At 43.9% G+C, this 14,165-nt stretch overlaps 2 protein-coding genes across 4 annotated transcripts in view; one reads left to right on the top strand and one right to left on the bottom strand.

Annotated features, from left to right (window-relative positions):
• CYP2R1 (cytochrome P450 family 2 subfamily R member 1) overlaps positions 1 to 14,165 on the top strand; it is a gene marked incomplete at its 5' end in the record, with an annotated part of 115,903 nt that overhangs the window by 56,882 nt on the left and 44,856 nt on the right. The window lies entirely within an intron of this gene.
• Positions 358 to 2,950, bottom strand: LOC308233270 (calcitonin gene-related peptide 1-like). The gene is made up of 5 exons (XM_080640169.1): positions 2,811 to 2,950; positions 2,082 to 2,176; positions 1,261 to 1,380; positions 833 to 992; positions 358 to 513 (listed from the first exon to the last, which is right to left on the bottom strand). The coding sequence occupies exons 2-4, from the start codon at positions 2,165 to 2,167 to the stop codon at positions 863 to 865; spliced, it is 336 nt and encodes a 111-aa protein (XP_080496295.1). The 5' UTR covers positions 2,168 to 2,176; positions 2,811 to 2,950; the 3' UTR covers positions 358 to 513; positions 833 to 862.

The following is a 14,165-nucleotide window of genomic DNA, read 5'->3' as shown; positions in this document are numbered from 1 at the left end:
TCCCAAGCATGTTGCCTTTGCTTCCTTTGAGTCAGCCTTGTCAACAAATTGCTCACAGTCCCTGAGGCTCTCTTGTGGGGGTGGGCAGCATAAATAGCAGGAGGGACGCCTTTTAAGTATTTTTTTTTATGAAGTTCACAAATGACAAGATTTCTTTAAAGAAAAAGTTTCATTGAGGCTCAGCATTATTGTGTGTCCCAGACACCCAGGGTGCAGTGATTTCATGTCCCCCTGAGTTTTGGCAGAATTGCCAACATCAACGTGTTGGCTGACTGTGCCCAGATTTGTTACCAGATAAGCCAATGATATATGCTGTCATATTTACTGAATATAGAATAAAATATAAAAGACACCAGGTAATTTTCAATAGCTTTATTATGCAGTTAAATTTAATTTATTTTGAATAAGACAGAGTCTTTTCAATGTTAAGTAGCATGCACATGTGTATTTAGTATTTCTCCAATTGTTTTTATGATAAATTTAAAGAAGTGGGTAGGGTTCAGCTTCCATCATCTAGGAGGAAAAAAAACACACAAAAGTTAGAATTTAGTTACTTATTAATTGTGAGGTTATTAACATCTATATTTCCTGGCAGATGATCTAAGTGTCATAGGGAAACACTGGACAAAAAAAAACCAAAACCAAAAACACACACAAAACACAGAAATAAACCCCAAATCTAAGGGTTTCATCTTTGGGGAGTCTCTGTCCTTCAGATACTTTCCCTTGTTGATTTTTTACTCACATGGGCCCAAGGAGGGTTAGAGTGTGGACTGCACCCCTGTAATATCCAGTCATCCACCCTCCCATCTAACAGTACAAGAATAGTCACCTTCTTCCTGGGATCCCTTCCTTTAGGGCCTTAGCCCTGGGAGAACATGGTAGCAGGCAACACCTTGGCGTGGGCAGCACTTCCAGACTTGCTCAAGAGCACAGCAAGCTTATTGGTCAAGCAGGTGCCTGTGTTGCAGGATCTCTTCTGGGTAGCAGCACTGATTTACAGGATGGAGAAAAACAGAAGACCTGTCAGTAAGAGGCTGGTGGGGGCAAAGCCTTCCCATGGGACAGTCATTACTGTTCTGAAAGGTACCAATGAACCTTAAGTGTTGCTTTTACTGAACACAATTATCACAGCAGATAATCACTGGCCATTTGGGGAAATTCCATGATAACTCCCCATAGAGAGTTTATAGCACTGATTTCTGGAGGTGTTTTCCTTCTTAGCACAGCTGTTCTTACTGGGCAGGTGTGGAGCCTTACCTGGAATCCAGTGCTGCCTGCTCCTTCTCACTGGCCATCTTCTTCATAAACTCCTTCACCAGTATAGCCAGAAGGAGGTCCTCTTCCTCCTCACTGAGTGAGCTGTCCTCCAAGGCAGACCTGAGGAGAAATAGCAGCCCAATACAAGCTATGAGTCCTTCCTGCCTGCTCCCCAGGATAAGCATCCAGGCTTCCTGGTTCTTGGGTTTTTCCTAAGGAAGTGGCCACCTCAACTCCCAGTGGACAGGGTATGATTCATCAGGAGCCAGGCACTGGTGTGACCTCCAAGCAGTGTGGTGCTGAATCCAGATCATGTAGGCTTGTGAAAGATGAACTTTTTACAAATTTTTGTGACCATAGTTTTGCATATAGCCAATATTAAAAATTAAATAATAAAAACTTACAGGTAGTGCTAAAGCTAAAAATGGTTCCAGTTTATTAAATATAATTTGTGCAAGAGTCAGAAAGGTTAACAGCTCACATTGATTTAATAACTATGAATTTATTGGCCAAAAAGGTAGATTAGAATACAATTCATTTCTGAGATCATGGTTGAATTGGAAAAATGAAAATTTTGGTAAAAACCAACAAAATCATTCTATGAGACTGAATGAATTATATGAAATTTATAATAAAGAATATCAGGTATCATTACAATGAAGAATATCAGATATTCTTTATATCAGAAAAAATATATATATACTTTTCTTGGTGCGCCCCCCCCCCTCACCCCCCTTTCAGCACACCACAATTAAGATCACAGAATTGTTTGATCCCAGGGGCACCGGAAGGAGAATGTACTACTTTCAGGGCTGTCTTACCTGAATGGTGCTGCCTCGATCATGCCCACCTGGTACAGGACCAAGATGCCAAGAGCCAGGAAGGGTAAGAACTTCCCAAAGGCCATGATGTCTCTCTGCAAAGGAACAATCATGTCAGCATCTACACCAGTTTGAAGTTTTATGAACCCACAGATCTGAGCTCACACTTAGGACTGTAAGGGGATGTTGAGGGAGAGTGTAAGTAGAGAGGAAATATCTGCAATTGAAATCTCTGAGAAACAAGATCACACTTTACTGCTCAGCCAATCTACACTTCGGCAGAATCCCCAAGCTTAACACAGAGTTAAATTGGGATGCCGCAGGACTCAAACTGTCGTTTAGCCTATTTTCCACCCACTTACGCTGACCCAGGTTCCGAACCAATTTCCCTGGGACCACTAGGCATGAACAGAAAGTTATTCCTGCATCCTGCTCTTCGTGAGTACAACTCCAGCGTCAGAGATGAAACTAAGCACGCTCCAACTGCAGCAACACAGCTAGACCAGAGCCGGATCTGCACGGGAAGAGTGGAGCAGAGTCCCTGGACTCAACATTACCTGGGACATGAGTCTTGGATGAACCCAAAGACTAACAGAAATTGTGTGATAAAAAGACCCAGACAGAAGTGGAGAGAGACTTTGAGACTGGCAGGGGATCGATCAAGAGGTACAGTAATGGAGAGAGACGGAGGGGGAGAGAGGCAGAGATAGAATCATACAGGGGACTCACCTGTCAGCAGGTGGTGGTGGTGGCAGGCGGCAGTAGCGGCAGTGGAGGTGTTCCTGTGGAAGTGGCAGTGGCACTCCAACTGGGAAGTCGCTCCGATTTCTCCCAGCACCAGCGGCTCCTCTTATTCCCGCTCTGGGTCTGGGGAGGGGGAATCCAGGAGCACCAGGCAACCAATGAGGAGAAGGATCCGGTGCCTCAGACGGATTGTGTCACCCACTTGCGTCCAGAACCTGTAGCATCCAACAGGATCATCCCACTTGTATTTGCATTGAGGTCATTGATGGAAAGGAGAAGGGGGAGTGATGGGCACCAGAAAACACCCACGGACTGGGGGACAGTTTGACGTCATTGTAAATTTCACCTGTTCAGTTTCATCCGGTTTTGAATGTGCATCCCACTCCATCCCCAGCGGAGCAATCTTGTAGGGCAGGGTCCAGGATCACAGGGACTCCTGCCTCCCCCAAGTCTGACTTTCAACCCTCATCCAAGTGAGGGTGATAGGGTTAATGCGTTACAGGGCTGGTTCTGGGTCCTAGCAAGGTGTTTAATCCAGCAGCAGCTGGAATCACTTGCAAGGAGGGCAGCTTGTGGGAGCAAGAACTTTGTCAGACTGAATTCAATTCCGACTAAGCAAATTCCTGGCGGTAAGACTAAGGACAAGTGACTTCTCAGTGCCTCAATGCATCATCTTTAAAATGGGGACCCAATGTCCTAAAGGAATGTGGTTATTAGTAATTTGCCTCACCCTGCTCCCAGCTAGGTAGGGATCTGGAAGGGCGTTGTGGCTCACATCTGGGATTCCTTAGCATGTTGATTACCCACCTACTGACCAGAAGTACTTATTTGCCCTGGGTGGTTCTTCAAGTGGATAGAAGGCAACCAATGTCCCGCTCAGCCACAGCAGGTAGGTGCAAGGCACCAATGTTTCCCCAGCTTCCAAGCAGCCCCAGCAATCTCCTCTTCTACCCCGCCATCCATCACCTTTGCTCATCTGCCTGTTAGAACCATTTGCCCAGCTGCCCCTGTTGCCGGCAGCTGTTTCCAAGGTGCCCCATTGGCGTGCAATTCCGGACCTGCCTCCGCATAAGGGACCTGCGCACACATACTGCAACTGTACACACATCCATGACGGGCACATACATATGAACGTGCGCGCGCATTCCGGACTTGCACGCGCATGCCAAACGTACACGCGCATTCCCTGCACTTCAGTTCTCCAATAGAGAGCAAGGCAGGCTTGACGGGAATCCCTGCAGAGACAATTGCTCACTGTCACTTCCAGTCGCACTCTTCCCCACCCACAAACCCATTACTCTCTTCAAACATAAGCCCACTCCCCCAGACAATGGCACTGGCAAAAAGGACACTGGGACAGCACACGGGGCCATATGACTCCTGCCCCCCAGTGTCTCCTGTGGTCACATCTACACACCGGCTTGCCAGTAGCCTGTGCACACCATTACTACCTGCACTCGCAAGAATAAGCATGCTCCGAAACACCTAGACCCGCTCACACTGTTTACAGCTGGTTTCAGGACCCCTTCCCCTGAGCATTATTTGCTGCAATCCCGCCTGGAAGGTCCCCGCTCGCTCCTGAGTTGCTGCTCTCAGCGGGTAAAATGCAGAGAGAGAAACTTCTCCCTGTCCCCAAGATTCCCAGGAACTTCTCCCTGTCTCCCGGATCCCCAGGTCTGAGCGCGCGGCACGCGATGCGCTAGATGGAGTTTCCCAATGCGGCAAACGTGGCAAACGCGGCAAAAGTGCCAGGGCTGTTGGGGGACAGGCAAGGATCCCCATCTAGGTGGATTTCAGGCAGAGAGAAATTAGCCCTACGTGTGCCGTGTGCTGTGAGTGACCCAAGCCGCAGGTCCTCACCCTAGTCCGCACTCTCCAGAATCCTCAGCAATTCCGGTGACACACCTGCCTCGCTCCACATCTTTCGCCTTCCAGATTGGTGGCTTCCTTGTTCGGGGACACCCAACTTCCAAGATGCTCTTTTTAAACTTTCCTCCTTCTTAACTGATGAGGCGCCACTGCCACAGGGAATAAACAGGAGAGGGGAGTGCTGCACTGCCGGGCTGCACGGAGCCAGATATGGAAGAAGTGTTCCCTAGAACCCAGGTGCGCCCTTGGGTACAGGGCAGCGGGAAAGAGTGCACAAAGGAGTGTCAGGGATCAGTATGTGGGATCCTGGACTCAGTCCCTCCTGGAGCTTAGACGCAGATAGTCTGTGCTGAGACCCAGCCTGGGCGTTGGGGCTCAGCAGTTCGAGTCCCAAGCCCTGGTGCGGCTTTCGGTGCAGAGTTGCAGGGACAGATATAGGCAAAGGCGGCACAGGGGACACCATTTTGCTAGAAACTGAGCTCTGCCACAGTTGTAGGTGAGTGTGTGCTCTCAGGTGGCCAGTACTTTTGGGAAAATTTCCTCCATTCCAAGACCTGACATTCTAACATATGAACCTTCTGAAATCATTTGTGAGTGTGTCTCCGGGTTGCAAGTTCCTGACGAGCTTTCCACCTGCGCGATGGGGAGTGCAAAATGGTGAACAACAACACTGACTTCTCTGCAAGCCGATTTCATGGCGGGGCCACTTCCTCAGAACGCCAACCCCTGGCGGCCAGGTGTGCCTTCCATAGTCAAAGCCAACAGTCCTCCCACATTCTGAAATCTTCGGTGGTTGCAAACCATGACTGGGGGTGTGGACCATATGAATCAGGGTCTGCACTCAGAAGGTGTTGTTGTTATTATTTTTTAATCCTCACCTGAGGATATTTTTCCATTGATATTTAGAGAAAGTGGAAGAGAGAGGGAAAGAGAGAGAAAAACATCGCTGTGAGAGAAACAAGTCAATTAGTTGCTTCCTGCATGTGCCTGGGTCAGGGCCAGGGACCAGGGAGGAGCCTGCAACCCACATAGGTGCCCTCGACTGGAATCGAACCCCGGACCCTTCAGTCCACAGGGTGATGCTCTATCCACTGAGCCAAACAGTCTAGGGCTATTTCTTTTTTTTAATTTTTATTAATTTGAGAGAGGAAGGGAGAGATAGAAACATCAATGATGAGAGAGTATCATTGATAAGCTGCTTCCTGCACACCCCCTTCTGAGGATGGAGCCTGCAACCAGGGCATGTGCTCTTAACAGGAATCAAACTGGGGACCCTTTAGTCCACAGGCAGATTCTCTATCCACTGGGTCAAACCAGCTAAGGCTGAAGGTCCTAGTTCAAGCTTTACTTAAATGTTCCTTTCCAAATAGGGAAGGGCTCACATTAACCAGCTCCCCAAGCAAGCTTTACTTCCTGCTAGCAGGGGGCCAAGGTTTGTTTTTGTTTTCTTTTTAAGAGTCCTTTAATTTGGCACTTAGGGCCACATCTCTCAAACAAGTAGGCACTAACCACTGTTAAATGAATGGAAATTAATTCATGGTGGCAAATTCACCATCCAATCTCTGCTATTAAAAGGCTCTAATCCCAACATGCTGGCAGTCTGGACCTACTTAGTAGAGCAGCATTCTGCTTGGATTGGGAAATTGCAAGGGCAAGTATTTATTGCAATGAGACTCCTCCCATTTATTTGGCACAGCAGAGTAGGTTTCCTGATAAAAGTTTTCAGGGATGAAACAGGGAAATAAGATGTTTTTGTTTTTTCTAAAGACTAGGGTGTCCTAGCGTGAAATATGAAACCATTTCTCTCTGAGCCCATGTCTGATTCACTGAATGAACTCAGGGAAGTTTAGACCTTGGCATGTATGGATTCTTTAGAGTGAGTCCAGCTATCTCTGAAACTTCTCTAAACAGAGAAGCCCTAAACAGAGCATGACCCAGCAAACAACGCCAATGAAACACTTGACTACAGACAGTCCTTCGGGTTACGCCAGACTCTATGTACGTCGTTTCGTGGTTACGTGGCCATCTACCATTTATTTATAAAAAAAAAGTTCTGTCATTTGAAAATATGTACATACGTGCTTTATGGTTTTTATTATTTATTTACCACCAGTAAAGGTCAGGAATTCTTATCTTTTCTTTAATTTTTTTTTACTGTTTCACTTCATTACTGCTGTGTATGTGCTCCATGTGAGTATGTAGGTGGGTTCCGACTTACGACGAAAATCGCGTTACATCACGCCATAGGAACGGATCTCAGACGTAACTCGAGACCTACTGTATTTATCAACTGACTATTTGGTCCTTGATTTAACAATCTTATTTCATAAGCTTTAAACCTCGGAATCAAGATTAGTTGGAAACAATATAGTGTGGGAAAATCTTTTAGGTGTGGGTGTATTTTTTTTTAATTAAAAAATCATTTCACTCACAATGAATAAAAGACTTAAATAAGTCATGACACCATAGAAATCATTGAAGAAAACATAGGCAACAAAATATCAGACATCTCACGTAGCAAAATTTTCACTGACACAACACCTAGCACAAGAGAAGCAAGGGGGGATTTACAGGCTGCTGCAACTGAGATGGGACCACATCAAAATAAAAAGCTTCTGCACAGCAAAAGAAACGACCAACAAAACAACAAGAAAGCCCACTGCATGGGAGAACATATTTGCCAATGTTATCTCCGATAAGGGTTTAACCTCCAACATTTACAGGGAACTCATACAACTTAACAAAAGGAAGATAAACAACCCAATCAAAAAATGGGCCACAGACCTAAATAGATGCTTTCCAAAAGAAGACATAAGGAAAGCCAAGAGACATATGAAAACATGCTCAAAGTCACTAATCATCTGAGAGATGCAAATCAAAACGACATGCAGTACCATCTCACACCTGTCAGAATGGCTCATCAACAAATCAAATGACAAGTGCTGGCGAGGATGCGGAGAAAAGGAACCCTTCTACACTGCTGGTGAAAATGCAGACTGGTGCAGCCACTGTGGAGAACAGTATGGAGTTTCCTCAAAAAACTAAAAATGGAACTCCCATTTGACCCAGTGATCCCACTTCTAGGAATATATCCTAAGAAACTAGAAACACCAATCAGAAAGGACATATGCACCCCTATGTTCATAGCAGCACAATTTACAATAGCTAAGATTTGGAAACAGCCTAAGTGCCCATCAGCAGATGAGTGGGTTAGAAAAGTGTGGTACATCTACACAATGGAATACTATGCTGCCGGGAACCAATTCCAGCATGTAATAAATACAAGAGTTTCATCAAAAGGTTGGTGAGGCTTGGGGGCTCAACAATGGCTGAGCCACAAATGTAATTACCTGTTGGAAAATGGTTTGAGGACATTTCCCCAAACCTAAAGATTTGTATATATTATTGTCTGCTGCTAGACAGCTCAGAGCATCTCAATCTGCATGTTATTGCCTCCTGTTGGCCAAACACCTGAACAGCTGTAGGCTATTCCCCAACCTGACAATGCTTCTATAAATCTTACCCTTTGAAGTGTATGTCTCCACCTTGCCTTAGGACAAATTGTGTTAATAAAAGCAGGGTCCTGAGTCAAGGGATAGTCTTTTAGCTCCTTTAGCTGAAGATCCCCTGACCCCCAATGCCTTTCAAAATTATCTTTCCTCTCGGGACTCTTTAATCATTTACACATCAGCTCCTTTCTCCAGATTGCAGCACCCTTCCTAACGCTGGGACAAGAACCCCGGCACTATGCTGCTGTAAAAAGGAAGGAACTCCTACCATTTGCAACATCATGGATGGAGCTGGAGAGCATTATGCTACGTGAAATAAGTCAGTCAGAGAAAGATAAATATCACATGATCTCACTCATTTGCAGATTATAATGAACAACATAAACTGATGAACAAAAACAGATCCAGAGAAAGCATCGATTAGATGCTCAAACCTCAGAGGGAAGGTAGGGGAGGGTGGGGGTAAGGAGGAGAGATCAACCAAAAGACTTGTATGCATGCATATGAGCATAACCAATGGACACAGAGCAGTGGGGTGAGGGCGTGTAGGGGAGTGGGGTGGGGGGTCAATGGGAGGATATGGACACATATGTAATAACTTAATCAATAAAAAAAAATAAATATTAAAAAAAAGATTCAAATGAGCCTAAGCCTGCAAAAGTAACTCATCAGTAGATTTAATTGCAGAGAATTAAGGAGATATAGGCAGAGAAAATTGAGAAGAGAAAAGAAAAAAAGAAGGGAAGGAAGTCCTATAATGATATGACCTTTGATTGAATGTAAGGAGAATGCTCAGATACTATTCATTAAATCATGCCTGTTGTTAATGTTGTTGTTTTTTTAAAAGAGAGAAACAAGGGGAAAATAAATGGAGTACATCAAAATAAAAAGCTTCTGCACGGCAAAAGAAATCAGCATCAAAATGAAAAGGGAACTCACTATATGGGAGAGCATATTTGCCAATGATATATCTGAGGAGGGGTTAATATCCAAAATACATAAAGTACTCATACAAATCAACAAAAGGCAAACAATCAAAAAAATGGGCAGAAGACCTAAATAGACACTTCAAAGAGAGGACATACAAATGGCCAAAAGACATAATGGAAAAATGCTTAATGTCACTGATCATCAGAGAGATGCAGATTAAAAAGACAATGAGATACCACCCCATACTTGTCAGAATGGCTGCCATCAATAAATCAAACGACAAGTGCTGGCCAGGATGTGGAGAAAAAGGAACCCTAGTACACTGCTGGTGCGAATGCTGACTGGTACAGACACTATCGAAATCAGTGTGAGGCTTCCTCAAAAAATTAAAAATGGAACTGTCATTTGACCCAGTGATCCCACTTCTAGGAATATATCCTAAGAAGCCTGAAACACCAGTCAGAAAGAATATATGCACCCCTGTGTTTATAGCAGTGCTATTTACAATAGCTGAGATCTGGAAACAGCCAAGTGCCCATCAGTAGATGAGTGGATAAAAAAGCTGTGGCAGCCCTAATCGGTTTGGCTCAGTGGATAGAGCGTCGGCCTGCGGACTGAAGGGTCCCAGGTTCGATTCCAGTCAAGGGCATGTACCTTGGTTGCGGGCACATCCCCAGTAGGAGGTGTGCAGGAGGCAGCTGATCTATGTTTCCCTCTCTCTTCGATGTTTCTAACTCTGTCCCTCTCCCTTCCTCTCTGTAAAAAAATCAATAAAATATACATTTTTTTAAAAGCTGTGGTACATTGATGCCATGGACTAATGTGCAGCAGTAAGAAAGAAGGATCTCTTACCTTTTGAGACAGCATGGAGGTACCAGGAGAGTATTATGCTAAGTGAAATAAGCCAGTCAGAGAAAGGTAAGTATCACATGATCTCACTCATATGTGGAATCTAATGCACAAAATAAACTGATGAACAAAATAGATCCAGAGACATAGAAGCATGGAACACTGTCAAATCTCAGATGGAAGGCAGGGGTTGGGGTGTGGGGGTGGGATAGAGATCAACCAAAGAACTTGTATGCGTATAATCATAACCCATGGACACAGACAATAGTGTGGTGAAGGCCTGGTGCGGGGGCAGGGAGGTAGGTGGCGGGGGACTAGAAGGGGTCAATGGAGGAAAAGAGGGGGACATATATAGTACTCTCAACAATAAAGATTCTTTAAAAATCATTCATTTTTTAAAAAATAACAGAACCAGTGCTGCTCTCTTTCATGCAAGAGAACATGTAAAATTAAATTATTTTGTAGGCTTCGGTAATGTTTTATTACCTACACAGGCCTCAATCTCTCTTAAAGATCTTTTATACAAAGTCACCATCAGGATTTACTGAGTAAAAATCCTGGTACTAACATGGTCCTAAATGTGCTATTCCAAAGAGGAACAGGTCACTTTAAAAAAAATATTTATTAAATTGATTGGGGTGACATTGGTCAACATTAACATATAAGTTTCAGGTGTGGGTTTCTATATTACTAAATCTGTATATTGCACCATGTACCCACCACCCAAAGTCAAATCTTTTCCTGTCATCTTATATTAGGACCCCCTTCTCCCCCACCCCTTCTTTCTGGCAATCACCACACTGCTGTTTGTGTTCATGAGTTGCAGTTTATATACCACACTAGAGGCCTGGTGCACAAAATTAATGCACTTGGGGGGGTCCCTCAGCCCGTCTTGCACCCTCTCACAGTCTGGGACTCCTCGCTCCTTAACGCCCTCCTACTCGCTGCTCCTTACTGTTTGGCTCCCTGCTCCTTGGCCAGCCATGAGCCCGATTTCTGGCTGAGCGGCACTCCCCCTCTGGGAGCACACTGACCACCAGGGGGCAGCTCCTGCACTGAGCGTCTGCCCCCTGGTGGTCAGTGCACATCATAGCGACTGGTCATTCTGGTCGTTCTGCTTAAGGGTTGCTTAGGCTTTTATTATATAGAATATAGTTCTTAGCTTTTTCTGACTAACTTATTTCTTAGCATAATGTTCTCAAGGTCCATCCATGTTGTTGCAAATGGCGCTATTTCATCCTTTTTTATGGCTGAATTGTATTCCATTGTGTATATGTACCACATCTTCTTTATTCAGTCTTCTATCACAGGACACTTTGGTTGTTTCCATATCTTGGCTACTGTGAATAATGCTGCAATGAAAATAGGGGTGCATATATGTGAACACATGATTTTAAGTTTTTCAGGTATATACGCAGGCGAGGGATTGCTGGGTTGTATGGTAGCTCTATTAATTTTTTGAGAAATTGCCAGATTCTTTCCATAGTGGTTGTACCAGTCTACATTCCCACCAGTAATGAATGAGGCTTCCCTTTTTTCCACAACCTCTCCAACACTTGTTATTGCTTGTGTTGTTGATGATGGCCACTCTGACAGGTGTGAGCTGGTATCTCATTGTATTTCTCTAATTGCCAGTGACATTGTACAACTTTTATGTATCTATTGGCTATTTGTATGTCTTCTTTGGAGAGGTGTATTTTCAAGTCTTCTGCCCACTTTTTGAATGGGTTATTTGTTTGGTGTTGAGTTTTATGAGTTCTTTATATATTTTGGAAATTAAACCTTTGCCAGAGGTACTGTTTAGTTCCTCTTCCATTGTACATAAAGTTCCCTTTCAAACTCCTAAAAAATCCTTGTCTTTTCTGACTCTGCAAGACAAGTTTGGGTTTTCTCCCTGTCTCTTCATTTGGCTGTCTCTTGAAATGAACTTCTGTTGCACTCTGGGTGCTTTAGTGAGTGGTTCATGGCACATCAGGCATACATTAGGTTTAATTACAAAATTTGGAGTGCCAGCCAGGAGCTTTTGCCATGAGTTCAAGCAGCTGCCTAGGCCTCTTGTCCTAGGGAATGTCCTCACGACTCTCCTTCAGCTGGGAGCCATCCACCTTTGATGCTGGTATTTCTTTGCAACAAGGAAACAATTCTTCTGATTTTGGTTTACACAGATGTCCTTCCGAATGTGTGCATCAGTGCCAGTGACTGAATTCTTATTTCTTTCTCCTATTTAATTGCCCCTTAAAGGATGGCATTTGGTTGGCCTTTTTATGCTCCCCTTTCTCTGCTTGCAGGGATAGCAGACACAAAAGATCAGTGGTTCTAATCAGTGAAGCTCCAACTTGGGAGAAATTAGGGACTTTCACTCAAAGAGGCATGTCTAGGCTTCATTTGTTTGCATTTTAATACAACTTCTGGTTACTTGAAGTTGGCCAACTGACTGACAATAATGGACAATTCTAGTTCAGTTCCTGTGTACAATCCTTTAGGTTGCATACTTCAGAATTGGGCAGTATTTAGTCATAAGCCCATAAAAAGGAAGAAAACTATTTTCTTTTTTCAAAATCTTTATTGTTGAAAGTATTACATATATCCCCCTCCCTCCCCCATTGACTCCCTCCACTTCCCCTCGCCCCCCACCCCAGGTCTTCAACACCCTATTGTCTGTGTCCATGGGTTATGCATATATGCATACAAGGTCTTTGGTTGATTACCTCTCACCTACCCACACTCCCCTGCCTCCCCACTGAGATTCCGCATTCTGTTACATGCTTTTATGCCTCTGAATGCACTCCATTCATCAGTTTATTTTGTTACTTAGATTCTACATATGAGACAGATCATGTGATACTTGTCTTTCTCTGACTGACTTATTTCACTTAGCATGATACTCCCCTGGTACCTCCATGCTGTCCCAAAGGGTAAGAGATTATTCTTTTTTACTGCTGCATAGTATTCCAGGGTATACTTTTTTATCCATTATCTGCTGATGGGCACTTGGGCTGTTTCCAGATCTTAGCTGTTATAAACTGTGCTGCTATGAACATAGGGGTGCATGCATTCTCTCTGATTAGTGTTTCCAGTTTCTTAGGATATATTCCTAGAAGTGGGATCACTGGGTCAAATGGCAGTTCCATATTTAATTTTTTGAGGAAACTCCATATTGTTTTCCATAATGGTTGCACCAGTCTGCATTCCCACCAGCAGTGTACTAGAGTTCCCTTTTCTTCACATCCTGGCCAACACTTGTCATTTGTTGATTTGTTGATGGTAGCCATTCAGACAGGTATGAGGTGATACCTCAATGTCATTTTAATTTGCATCTCTTGGATGATTAGTGTCTTTGAGCATTTTCCCATACGTCTCTTGGCCATCTGTATTTCCTCTTTGGAGAAGTGTCTGTTTTGATGATTTGCCCATTTTTAACTGGGTTGTTTGTCTTCCTTTTGTTGAGTTGTAGGAGTTCCTTATATATTTTGGATATTAACCCTTTATCAGATGTATCATTGCCAAATATGGTGGGCTCCTTTTTTGTATTGTTGATGGTTTCTTTTGCTGTGCAGAAGCTTTTTATTTTACTGTAGTCCAATTTGTTTATTTTCTCCTTAGTTTCCTTTGCCCTAGGCACAATGGTCGGCAAACTCATTAGTCAACAGAGCCAAATATCAACAGTACAACGATTGAAATTTCTTTTGAGAGCCAAATTTTTTAAACTTAAACTTCTTCTAACACCACTTCTTCAAAATAGACTCACCCAGGCCATGGTATTTTGTGGAAGAGCCACACTCAAGGGGCCAAAGAGCCGCATGTGGCTCGTGAGCCGCAGTTTGCCAACCACAGCCCCAGGAGATGTATCCGTAAACATTGCTATAAGAGATGTCTGAGATTTTGCTGTCTATGACTTCTAGGATTTTTATGGTTTCACAATTTACACTTAAGTCTTTTATGCATTTTGAATTTATTCTTGTGTATGGTATAAGTTGGTAGTCTAGTTTCATTTTTTTTGCATGTACCTGTCCAATTTTCTCAACACCATTCATTAAAGAGACTCTCTTGACTTCAGTGTATGCTCTTGCCTCCTTTGTCAAATATTAATTGAACGTATTGGCTTGAGTTGATTTCTGGGGTCTCTGTTCTGTTCCATTGGTCTATACCTGTTCCTGTGCCACTACCAGGCTGTTCTGATTAC

The sequence above is a fragment of the Plecotus auritus genome, assembly GCF_963455305.1.
Source record: "Plecotus auritus genome assembly, chromosome: 9".
Taxonomy (NCBI): Eukaryota; Metazoa; Chordata; class Mammalia; order Chiroptera; family Vespertilionidae; genus Plecotus; species Plecotus auritus.
Note: the sequence above shows the minus strand (reverse complement) of the source record. Positions and strands in the feature narration are given on the sequence as shown.

Bases quoted from the DNA above. Each gene is read 5' to 3' on its own strand.
- LOC308233270 (XM_080640169.1), bottom strand. From the start codon at position 2,167: ATGGCCTTTGGGAAGTTCTTACCCTTCCTGGCTCTTGGCATCTTGGTC. The intron at 1,381-2,081 runs GTAAGACAGCCC...ATTTCTCCTCAG, and splicing joins ATCGAGGCAGCACCATTCAG to GTCTGCCTTGGAGGACAGCT. The intron at 993-1,260 runs GTAAGGCTCCAC...CCTGTAAATCAG, and splicing joins CAGGCAGCACTGGATTCCAG to TGCTGCTACCCAGAAGAGAT.